A 12372-nucleotide genomic window follows, 5' to 3' on the forward strand; every position below is an offset into this window, starting at 1 on the left:
CTTGTCCTCAAATAAGAGGACTTGACAGCACCATTTGTCACATATAGTTCATTCTAAATATACCTGGTAATTGGGATGACCATCTGTGTTAGCATATTGACTTTATCTAGAGGAAAAATAAACTTGTATGTTTACAAAAGGAAATACTTTTGTAATTTGGAGCCACGCTCCCTCAGAAGTTAGGCTCCTACCCTCCCAAGGAACCCGTGACAGAGGGGTGCTACTTTCCTGGAGGTTTACCTTTCCAAGAGATGGTTTCCAGATCCTCGAAAAAAAAAAAAATTGCTGGGTTATAAAGCTGACAGAAGGCCTATCTAGTTTTTAAAGGATTTATACATGTCTTAAGGAGATGAGAAAGTACTTAGAATTACAAGTTCTCTGATGTAAATGATTTAAGAAAAAGGAAGGAGAAATTTCCTCCCTTATTTTAAACATGGAGAATTAGACCTTCTATTTTTAATTTGTATTTGTCCTTATACATGTTAGCACTTTTTGTACTGTCTGGATTAGATAACAAATATCCAGACTTTCCAAATGTACATGCACATGCACGCACACACATATTGTTGCAATGTAAAATCTGTTTAAAAAAAAAATCTAAGATCTAGATATAACTCCGAAGTCCCAAGAGAGGCTTTAATGGGTATTATTTTCAAGTAAGCCCATTTTTGTAGGTCATTTGCAGAAGACCAGAGTGAGCAAATAAAGCATGAAGGTTAATTGCTCACTCCCCTCTTGACTTGTGGCTTCTCTTCCACATCAGGATCACCTTTGATGTCATCAGGAGCTCCACAAGCTGCTCAGATACTAAGCAATGGGATAGAATGAGAATGAGTCTGGCAAAGGAGAGGCTCTATCTAAATGCAAAGTAATGTTAATAATGATGAAAGTAATCATCTCACCCTATCTGACCTTTGCTGTTTCATGACATTAGAACTATTTTCTTTAATTTCCATGGCATTTATCCTTGGGCCAAGGGAACTGCCATGGTCTAATTCGTTTTAAATTTAAAGGGACACAATTTAATGTTAAAGGTAGTTAACTCTTGGCTATCTAAGCTGATAGCAAGGAACAGACTTATACCCCACTGGTGCTCTTCCCAGAATGAAATTCAAACCATAGTTGACGTTTAGAGTATCACAGAATTATTTGGCTTAAATTAAATATCTGGATAAATGCCTTTGGCCTTTGTGACTGACAAATACCTTTGGAACTACCTCCCTTTTTGGGAAGATGGTAGCATATAAGGTTTAGCCTCTGAGAAGTCTTTAATGATAAAGGCACAATCAAGGAAAGATTAGGTTTATGGCACCAGAAACTCCGTGACTTGACACTGTCTTATAGTGAACTAAGCACTCATGGGAAACTGAATATAAGTCAGTGTTACACAACCTGTCATTTGCATCCTATTTAAAATAACACTTATAAGGGAAGAAAACAATGGGTTCCATGTATTGAGTGATACCCACATTACTAATTCTTTCTTGTATTTCTTACGACAAAAGTGTAAAATCTTATAACATCATTTTACAACGGGGAAATTGAGGATTAGCGTCTGTTTAATGTTGCAAAGCTAGACATTGACAGAGATATAAAACTCAGGCTCTTTCCATCAAGCCATGATGCCTTAAAGTGAATTTAGAATACTAAGTTTAAAATAATCAAAATGGGAATAGCCACATTAAAACATCTGAAAAATCACATAGTAGAAAAACATGTTTAGCCTTTTGGATACTTGCTTGACTAAGGAGGTATTTTTTCCAGTAATACTTATTAATATTTCAGTAAACAACAGTGTTCCACAGGAAATAAAATTAAGAATCACCAATTTAATTGAATTTATGGGTGGGTCAAGCCAAATGAACTCTCTAATCTTGTGTTAGGCTTTGCTTAACCATTGCATTATGCTGTGCTCAAAGTAAGAGTGGATAATGGAATAATTATTCAAGGAAATATGTTTTGGCCTTTCTGTGATAAGAAGGGCCAACTCTCCTGCCTTCCTACATAGCAGTAGTGTTTTGGTGTCCAAATTGTCCAGAGGATGCCTGCCTTCTGCTTTGAGCTTGTGATCGCCATTACTAGACCAGATGAGGCAGCGATTGCTGATCACTTCTGGTTAATCTTGGTGATAAAATACAATGGCAGGAAGAGCAATTAGTCAGCAGGTACCACGAGTCCATACCCTTCTTTATTTCAGTAAAGAAGTTCTTTATTGCACGAATTTTTCACTTCCTCTGCTTGTATAAGTGAAACCCATAGGCCTTTTCCTGCCTGAAAAAGATGACCAATCTCTTCTGGTTCCAAAGACTGTAGAACAGCTAGTGGGAGGAGAAGTCTGCAAAATTTGCCTCAGACCACATATGAATTTCCTGCAGCCCTAGAAACAACAGCTTGTATTTGCTAACGAGAAACAGATGTGGAAAACCAAGGTGGCAAGGAAACTTGTTCCATGTAGAAAGGAAACTTAAATTCCTAATCCACCTTAAATTCTCCATCAGCTGCTGGTTCTTTGTGTGGATGAAATATCAATACCCCTTTAGGATTTCTTGCTCTTTTAGCACCCAAATCTCAACATGGTATAAAATCTTGTTGAGAGGAAAAGTAACTTAAAAAAATGAGTTAAAACAGTGAACATAGCATCTGTTCTCTAAGCAATTTTAAGTTTATATAGCATTTTATATATATATTTAAATTATTATATGGCATATATATGATATATGCCAAGTATTTCTACTCTCATTTTACAGAGATAGAAATGGAAATGATGTATAAATTACTCATAATCTGCTAAAAATGGTATAAATTAGTTTTGGAATGTTTATTGGGGGTCAGGAAGTAAATTCTTTCCAGGTGAGATTACTATATCACTACAAAGCAGTGTACTCTTCAGCATATAGAGAAAGCTCCTCCTGGGATGGCAGGGCTGACTCAGTGGTTGAGGGCCTGCCTTTAGCTTAGGTTGTGATCCTGGGGACCTGGGATCCAGTCCCACATCGGGCTCCCTGCGGGGAGCCTGCTTCTCCCTCTGCCTGTGTCTCTGCCTCTCTCGGTGTCTCTCAAGAATAAATAAAATCTTTTAAAAAAGCCTCTTCCTATTATATTTAATAGGTTTTGGTTCATACTCTCAGTTTCAACCCAATGCTACTTTGAAGGACTTGTAATCCAGCCCATGAATCGAGGTGCAGTCATAGTCACAGGATTACCTATATCTGCATCTGACCTGCACAGAGCCTCCCTCTACTCACAACAGATACCCACCCCACCCCATGTCTCCTTTGGTTTTGGGAGAGTGTCCAAAGTGTACTTGCCATTTGAGGTGCTACTCCAGTTATTAAACTGCTTGGTTTATGCAATGGGGGAGAGATGGGGGTAGGAAAAGATCAAACCTATTCCCAACTTTGTTTCACCCACGGTCACCTTAGTACTAAAATAGATTTATTTGGACTCAAGCTCACAAAGCTTTTTATTAGCCCTCTTTTATGAGATTCGAAACCAGTTAGTTCCTCAGAGAAGGAAAGGAGTTAGGCATACATTCATCTCCTTCATGATTCTTTCTCCTCCTCCTCCTCTCTCTTTCCTTTTCTTTCATCCCTTTCATCCCAACTTCTCATTCTTGTTAACATGTAAATCATACAAATAGCTATTTGGTGGGAGTACTTAATCCTACCAGATAGAGTCTACCCTAAGGGTTAGCTTCTGCCAGAAGTAGATAGGTGTGACTAAGCAGTTCAGCTAAGAGACTTGCAACATTGGCGTCACCTGGGGGCTTGTGAGAAACACACAAATCAGCCCACCTCCCACCAAGATCTACTGAATCAGAATCTGCACCTCAATAAGATTATCTGCTAATGCATATGCACCATGAAGCATAAGAAGTGCTGTATCGAGCATGGTACTCATGATGTCTTGCTAGCTTTGTGTCAACCCCAGGTGGCTGTCATGCACTTGCTTGCTATTAATGACAATAGGTTTCAAAAAAATCTATCACTGTAAAGGGAAAATAATTTTTAAAAATCATTATTAGTAATGAGGCAAAATAATTAGTTACCAAGACTAATGTATTTTGAAAGGTTAAGCAACTAAAAAAAAAAAGAAAAAATCTATTCATTTGATATTATTTAATGGGTTGAATTTTGTCAATTGGAAGTCAGAAAATATGTGACATTAAAGATATTGATGTCTGTCTAAAACTCTAAAAACAGGAATCATCTCGGGTACTTGGCAGAGTACAGATAGGAAATATGAGTTCCGGATGAATAGTCAAGATGAAACCATATTAATTGCACATATATTTTCTTTGTGAATCTTGGAACTTATTGGTATAAATTAGAAACCATGTATGCTGTTTGTGAAGGAATTGAATTAAATATGCTTTAATAGACATTTGCTGTGTATTCACTAGGCACCTGGGAATATCCAGAGCTTCCAATGACTTCATAATCTACTGGGAGAACAAATATCCATTCCCAGATACAATGTAAGCAGTGTGGTAGCCTCACAGTCAAAGAGATACAACAGAGCACAAATTATTACCTTCCATTGGGAAATGAGGGAAAATCTCATTAATGGACAACTTAGATATTATTTTTCTATTCTCAGCTTATTTCTCTTCTTATCTGAATACTATCATGGGTATTTCATCCATTATTACCATTTATTTGTGATACATTGAGTATTTGGTGATTCTCACATTTATACTTTTTGCTCTTTTGTATCCCCCAAATATTAGATTCGTATTTATGACCATCTTTTCTACACTTCTGCTTGAAATGTCCCATATATATCTCAGCCTCTCAAAAACTGAGCTCATCCTCTTTATTCATGCCTTTATTCCTTATCTCAGGGAATGATCAAGTCACCCACCAAAGCTGGAAATTTGAGTTATCAGTTTGACTCTCTCTCTTCCTGCTATCATCTAATCAATTTCTTATCAATTTTGTCCATTAGAATGATTTCGTTTCCACGTATATATGTATGTAATCCTTTACACAACATGGGGCTCAAACTCATGACCCTAAGATCAAGAGCCACAAGCTCCTCTGACAGCAGCCTAATGCCCTGGAATGATTTTATTTCTTCTCCACAATCCCTTCCAAACACCTCTCCCTTACAGAGGCATGGTTGTATACAACATGGTATATACACCTCTTCCATGTTTTTATCAGGCTGTATTATAATTGTCTAGTTTTTCTGCTTCCTCTAATTGAACATGAGCATCTTGAAGTAAAGGAATGTTACTAAAGCCTTTATCTTTGGAGTCTAGCAAAAAGACTGACATGTAACATATATATATATATGTAGTTTTAAAAAATACTTTGTTGACATGAAGCAGCATATAGTCTAGATCTTGAAAATAAATAGGAACAGTAGCCTCTGGGTTGTATAAAACTGATGGCACTGATTTTGTTTTATTTATTTTACTTTTATTTTTAAAAATATATTTATTTATTTATTCATGATAGATATAGAGACAGAAAGAGAGAGGCAGAGACACAGGAGGAAGGAGAAGCAGGCTCCATGCCGGGAGCCTGACACGGGACTCGATCCCAGGACTCCAGGATCGCATCCTTGGCCAAAGGCAGGAGCCAAACCACTGAGCCACCCAGAGATCCCCCGGTGATTGTGTTTTAAACTCATGTGTACATCACATTTTTTCTCTTTTTTATATTATGCATTGACCCCAGAATTCCTGATATTCATGTGGAGATTTTTACATTTTCAGATCAGTGGTAAAAGAATATTTTGAGCCACTGCTCTGTGGGGCTGAACCCAATTTTTTGGGGGTGTTGCCGTTTGTATCATAGAATATGTGTATGCAAATTATTTGAATAATGTATTGCTCTGTGCTCTTATTATTCCAGGTAATAATTAGAAAATGTTAAAATAAATATTCTGATGTTAAGGAAAGTAAATGTAGGTCTCAAATGTAACAGTATCAAGATGAAATGGAGATCGTTCAGTCTATCAAAAGCGCAGGATCTTTAGTGTCATCTGGATGCCACTGGATTTAAGCTAGTTGAGTGTGGAATAGTTGAAAAAAAGAATAAAGTTAGATATACTTGCAGATATATGAATGATATGCAACAAATATATTGTCAGTAATTGTGTCTAAAGAGAAAAGTATAGTTAAGATGTTCTAGGAATGGAACTTTATTGAGAATGAAGAAGTAGAATGAGGTTTTTATTCATATATATAGAATTGGATTCATCTCTTCTTTACTCCCACTTATATGGTAACAATACTCTATAAACTCCAAATCTGGACACATTTTTAAATATGTGGTGAGATAGATGGCTGGTAGTGTGGCAGGATATTTAAAATTTGCATAGTTTAAGGAAAGGTGAGACAAACTCATGGCCTGATTGGTAGGTGAGAGAAGTGCAGAGCATTTCTTTATTTTTACCTGAAATTGATTTAATACTATGTATTTTTAATTCTTATGAAAAGCTTAGATTGGTTAAAATATCAGAGGAGGGGCACCTGGGTGGTACAGTTGGTTGGGCATCCGACTCATGGTTTTGGCTGCTGTTGTGATCTTGGGGTCAAAGGATTGAGCCCCACATTGGGCTCCGTCCTCAGCGTGGAGTCTGTTTTGGACTCTCTCCCTGCTCCCAGTGCCCTTCTCCATTCCATGCCACTCTCACTCTCAAATAAATAAATCTTTAAAATGTCAGGGGGAAAAAATAGCTATTTTGGCAGTATAACTGCGCATAAACTCTGTAAGCTGGCCTGTCATTATAAACATGCTTAGTATATTTAAACAAAACTAAAAGCCAAAAATCTAAAGTTATTTATTTCTTGATTTTGTTTTTAACTTGTCCGCATTGAGTTGTTTAATACTCAGGTGTTGTTCAAAAGGATAGAGCAATTCAGACCAGAGGTTGGACACTAAAAAGGCTCAACAAAATTTAGTTGTTGAGAGCGACCGTTATTTACTAGCTCTGAAAAAAAAAAAAAAATCTCTTCTTTTGGCAGAAATTGCCCTTTGGCAACTTAAAAGTCTCTTTTCTCCCTCCCCAAAGCCTCACAAATGGAAAAGTTGTGCTGAATGGATGTCTTTAGTATCTACAACCAGGAAAAAAACTGTGTTTCTCAGAAGGGATAGTGAAAAGTCTTAAGAAAACTGGGTTATGGGTGGATTTGAACAGATTTCTTTTCTTCCACTGCAAAAAGCCTTTAGCTTGTTATCATATCTCCTAGCGGGATCAGCTTGTAGCAAATTCAGTTCCATTTCAGGAGTTACAAGTCTTTGGTTAGAGGCAGAAAACTAGAGAGAGCTCTACATCTGAACAAAGTAATCTTTGCCATTTATGAAGCTATTTTAAGTATCCATTAATTCCTCTCAAACAAAGGTAAAGAAGCTGAAGGCTTTAGTTGGCTTAAATTAAGGAGAATGATAATTCTCCTTTGTAACATATTTAATGGTACGTATTCACTTCTATACGTTTGTGATGGTCCAAGTAATGCAGTGATACCAAGTCTCGATTCCACTGGACAGAGAGAGAGTTCTTAGTAAACTCATGGGTAACTAAGAATTTGATCCGAGGCTGAGGTAGGTATTTTGTTACCTTACAGAGACCGAAAAGCCTTCCTGTCTGAAAAGGCTTCCTATGATTTTGCCACGGTGTTTGCCACTTGGCCTCATTTTCTCCCATTTTCTTCTTTGTATCCTACATTCTCGTGAAAACAGAACTGTCCAGCTCTCAGCCAAGCCTGAGCTTATTTCACACTTGTGTCTTTACTCATGCTCCCCTCTGTGTTATAAAATTTCCACTCCTTTAAATTGCTAACTCTACTGATGCTTCAAAACTCACGTCAATGGCATCTTCTCCAGGAGACTGTTCCTAACCAGCTGGTCTGGGTGGGGTGTGCTTTCTGTACCACCCCATAGCTCTCTGCCCAGTCTTTCTGTCAAACTGGGCCACACCTATCTCCTCTTATGGACTATGATGTACTCGAGAACAAATACCACTGCTTTGTAAATCTTCAGTGCAGTCTATTGTTCCAACACTTCATATGGTAAAATAACTACTTAGTTAATAATTAAATATATCAACGACTGCTATAGCTTCCTGCCTTCTGGGACTTCCAGGTTATAGAGAAGACAGATAGAAAAATACACAAATATATACATGATTCTAAGGCAATATGACAGCATAATGGGGTGGCATGATTTAGATTTGGGATCAGGAAAGTCTTTGGGGAGAGGACAATGAAATTTGAGACCTGAAGAATGAATAGGAGTTAACCAGACCAGGAGGAGTAGGGGTAGGAAGAGCAGCCTCAACAGAGCAAAGAGCACGGATTAAAGGCCCTTTGCAAATCTATGTTAGGCTTTTTAAAACGTTCACAGCATTTTGTTGAGGAATCGTTTATATAAAATAATTTTATATATTTACACTGATTTTAAGGAGAGAGCTTTGCAATTTTGACTCATATATGCAGTCATGTAACTACTGCCCAGATCAAATACCATTGTTATCACCCCATATATTTCCTTGTTTCCTCTATTTTAAACAATTTTACCCCAGGGGGTAGCAACTATTCTGGCTTTCATCGCTCAGTATGATGCCTTCAAAGAACTTGAAAGAAATTTAGTGAAACAAAGGTAGGGAGTAAGGGGTTGGTAGAGAGATGTGAATACAGTGGTTAAGGGGAATGGCAGGTCATGGAGAGTCTTGAGGACCTGGTTCAAGATTTAGAATTTTGGCATAAGTGAAATGAATAGCTGTTGAAGACCCGAGCGGAGGTGACATGATTGGATTCATGTATTAATAGCTATACTGATTAGAGAGGGTTAAAAGTATAAATAAAGGAACCAGTTAGGAAAAGCTAACCTAATATTCTAGGGTTAGAGATGACAGTGGCACGAGCCAAGGAATAGCATGTCAATGCAGAACAATCAATAAATATAAGATCTAATTTGGAGTTTGTGGACAAACATTTATTAAAATAAACTCTATTATTTTAGTAAAGAACATCTTTAAAAGTTATGGTTGCTAATTTAAACAGCTAATGTTGCTAAAAGCTAATAGAGATATTCACCCAATTTTAAGTAGGATTTATTATTTCCTATGTACTTAATATTAAATTCTACCTATGAAGGGAATATTGCTTGAGTTTTCTATAATAACTATCCTAGTATTTGCCTTTTGGCTTTAAAAAAGATTTCCCATCTTTCTCTCCATCTTTAACCATGAGAAAGACTTTCTTTCTTTTTGTAATGAGTTTAAGGTCATACCCAAACCGAAATTTTCATTTTTACGTATTCACATTCTCAAAATATGACTCACTTTGCCAGCAAAAATCAGTATGCAGAGTGAATACTCCAAAGAAACATGCTGTTGAACACTGTTACCCTTAGATTAGATTTGAAGTACTTAAGCAAATAAAATGACATTTATTACTATTTATTACTTAGGTGAACATCATCTCCTTTACTAAACATTTATTTTAGTGTGCTTGTTTTTCCTGTTTTGAAGAAAAGAGTTTATTTCTCCAAATAGTTCAGTCGGTTTTTGTTTTGTTTGTGTCCACGTTTTGACAACCTGATGCTTGTTTTTGATTCTTTATCTAAGCGGTAAGATGGGATGTTAAAAAGTGGTTAGGTTACTGTATTAATTTCCTAATGCTGCCACGACAAAATGCCACAAGAAGGGTGACTTAAAACAGCAGAAATTTATTGCCTCCGAGTTCTAGAGGCTAGAAGTTCAAAATCAAGGTGTCAGCAGGGCCATGTTCCCTTGACACTCTGGGTAGAAGAATCCTTCCTTGCCTCTTTCGAGCTTCTGGTGCTTCACAGGCCATCTTTGGCATTCTTGGGCTTGTAGATGTGTGGCTCCAACTGTGTCTTCACATGGCATTCCTTTATAAGGACACGAGTCATGTGGAATTAGAAACCCACCGTATTCCAGCATGACCTCAGCCAAACTAATTACATCTACAATGACCGTATTTCCAAATAAGGTCACATTCTGAGAGACTGGGGGTTAGGATTTCAGTGTATTTTTTTTTTTTTTTTTTTTTATGAGGGGAGCAGGACATGATTCAGCTTATAACAGTTACCAAAAACAGTAAAAGTAAAAGCTTCTGCCACTGGGACATTGCCTCCCAACCAACCTCTCCATTTGCTACAAATATTTTTCTCATTACATATAGAAAAATAACTAAATAAAGATATGAAAAGCTTGTGTGTATACACACACTCACCTTTATTGACCTAGAATGGATCCCATCACTGATAACTCATGGAATAGTTAAGGAAGCTGTGAAAATGTTATTTTAAATTTCCACGTCGAGTTCATTCCTTTTATTTTGGCATAGTCATTAGCAAAATTTTCTTAGAGCAGGCTATGCCTCTTTTTTTGTAGTATCAGCACATTTGTTTTCATTCCTTTCTCTGTAGAGTAAATTTAATATAGGCAAAATAAAATGGAATTCTGATGGACAGCTTCTGTTTCTCCATCCTGGATGAGATGGCTTACAAAATACCAAAGTGCTCAGCAATACGGCTTACAGTGGATTTTTAACTGCTTCTTCCTTACACTTGGGAAGATGCATCATTTGTAGTGAGTCTCACTACTCTGGACAGGTTATCTAAATAATTCAGTTACTCTAGCTCTGAATTTTCTCTGTAACCTGATTTTTTCCCCACTAGATTCTCTAATCATCTGTAATACTCAACTGACATTTAATGCACGTCCACAGTATACCAGACACAAAGAAACAGAGATATTTTCTAACTCCTTAACAACTAAATCTAGGACTATTTTTCCTGGCTACTTTTCTTAACAACTTTAGCGATGGATTATAGTACATTTAACTATAGGAATCAGTTAAACAGACTAGAAGGATGAGTAAATACATTAGAAGATGTTATAGTTATTCTTGTACCCTGTGCTGTGCTTTTGTGACTGTTTTTTTTTTATATATATATATTTTTTTGTTTCAGCTGAAAGAGACATCAGTGTTTACTGTGGGGTGCAGGCCATTACAATGAAGATTAATTTTTGCACCGTGCTGTTCTCGGGTTATTCTGAAACCGATCTGGCACTGAATGGAAGGCATGGGGACTCCCACTGCAGGGGGTTCATCAATAACAACACCTTCCCCGCAGTGGTCATTTTCATCATCAATCTCAGCACCTTGGAGGGCTGTGGAAACAACTTAGTGGTAAGACAAGTGTGAAATTATGTGCTGGGTTTGGGGTCACGACAAAAAGTCTCCCCATTTCATGAAGTAATCAGAAACCCAGTCTATCTTTCAAGAAAAAACTCCAGTAAAACTGAACAGGTCACTTCCTTTGCCTGTTGGAGGCTTCAGACATACAATTTTATTTCCCAGTAATGGTTCTGCTTACTGTAGCTGAGCAGTTGAGGGGCATGAGTTCAGCTGTGCTCTTCTAAACAGCATTAGTTGTGTGAGTGACATTGATGAGTAGGCCCCTACAGCTTATCATTAGCTATGCTTCTCATGCTTTTTATGGAACTATCTTATCATACAAAATTTGTTTGTTCTGGTGAGTTTGGCAATGATCCCTTGGCCCGTTGCTTCTTAGTGACCTCATTCAGAAAGAAAGATGGAATATAGAATGGGAAACTCAGAATCTTCCAGGTTCCAAGTTTTACCATGGGATGAATGACCCACAGCAATGTTTTGTGGAAGAGGGCTGTTAGCATTTCCAGTGTGATATTCTTCGCCATGTGGGACTGTCCTTTGAATTTCCAAATGTTTTTCATACCCAAACTTACTCATGAAATCCCAATATATTGTTCAAAAAAGGAAACCTCTCTAGTCATTGTGAAAATCAAAATACTGCTTCAAACATTTCCACCCTGAATGAGAACCACTAATCTATGCTATTCATTTATTTATGCTTGCATTGAGCACCAAAAAAAAAAAAGAAGAAAGAAAGAAAGAAAGAAAGAAAGAAAGAAAGAAAGAAAGAAAGAAAGAAAGAAAAAAGGAAAAAAGAAGAAAAGGAATTGAATAAGAAATTGATTCTCCCAGGAATTAAAATTAACTCAAATATAAATATTGTTATTTGAGGGGTGTTACACTGAAATTCATTGAGTTCTGTTTTTCATTTTGCTTGTTTAAATATAATCTTATGGGTAAATCCTAACACAGGCAAAAAGGAGACCATGAGCATTACCACTTAGCCCAGTGAATGTGGAGAAACTGGCTCTTCCTCTTCATAAATTATTGTTTGAAATTAAAAGGGAAGGCTTAATTTCTCTAAGGGAAGGATTTCTAAGACTGGATGGGAGATGGCAGACAGGAGAAAGATTTCTTTGATCTCCTTCTTTATCTTTTCCCAGAGGGCATTTAGAATATTGTGCCCCTGACCATTTCCAAGCCTGTAGCATAAG

At 37.0% G+C, this 12372-nt stretch overlaps 1 protein-coding gene across 15 annotated transcripts in view; it reads left to right on the plus strand.

The window, feature by feature from the left end:
- Nucleotides 1-12372, plus strand: part of ZPLD1 (zona pellucida like domain containing 1) — an 80337-nt gene that overhangs the window by 39549 nt on the left and 28416 nt on the right. For all 15 annotated transcript variants that reach the window (XR_004811658.2, XM_025478579.3, XM_035710040.2 and 12 more), the window contains one exon: nt 10953-11173. Coding sequence is in view for 14 of the 15 variants with exons in the window: in XM_025478579.3 (XP_025334364.1) it covers nt 10953-11173 (221 nt within the window). In the remaining variant the exon portion in view is untranslated. The remainder of the gene's footprint in view (nt 1-10952; nt 11174-12372) is intronic.

This window comes from Canis lupus, chromosome 33, assembly GCF_003254725.2.
Source record: "Canis lupus dingo isolate Sandy chromosome 33, ASM325472v2, whole genome shotgun sequence".
Taxonomy (NCBI): Eukaryota; Metazoa; Chordata; class Mammalia; order Carnivora; family Canidae; genus Canis; species Canis lupus.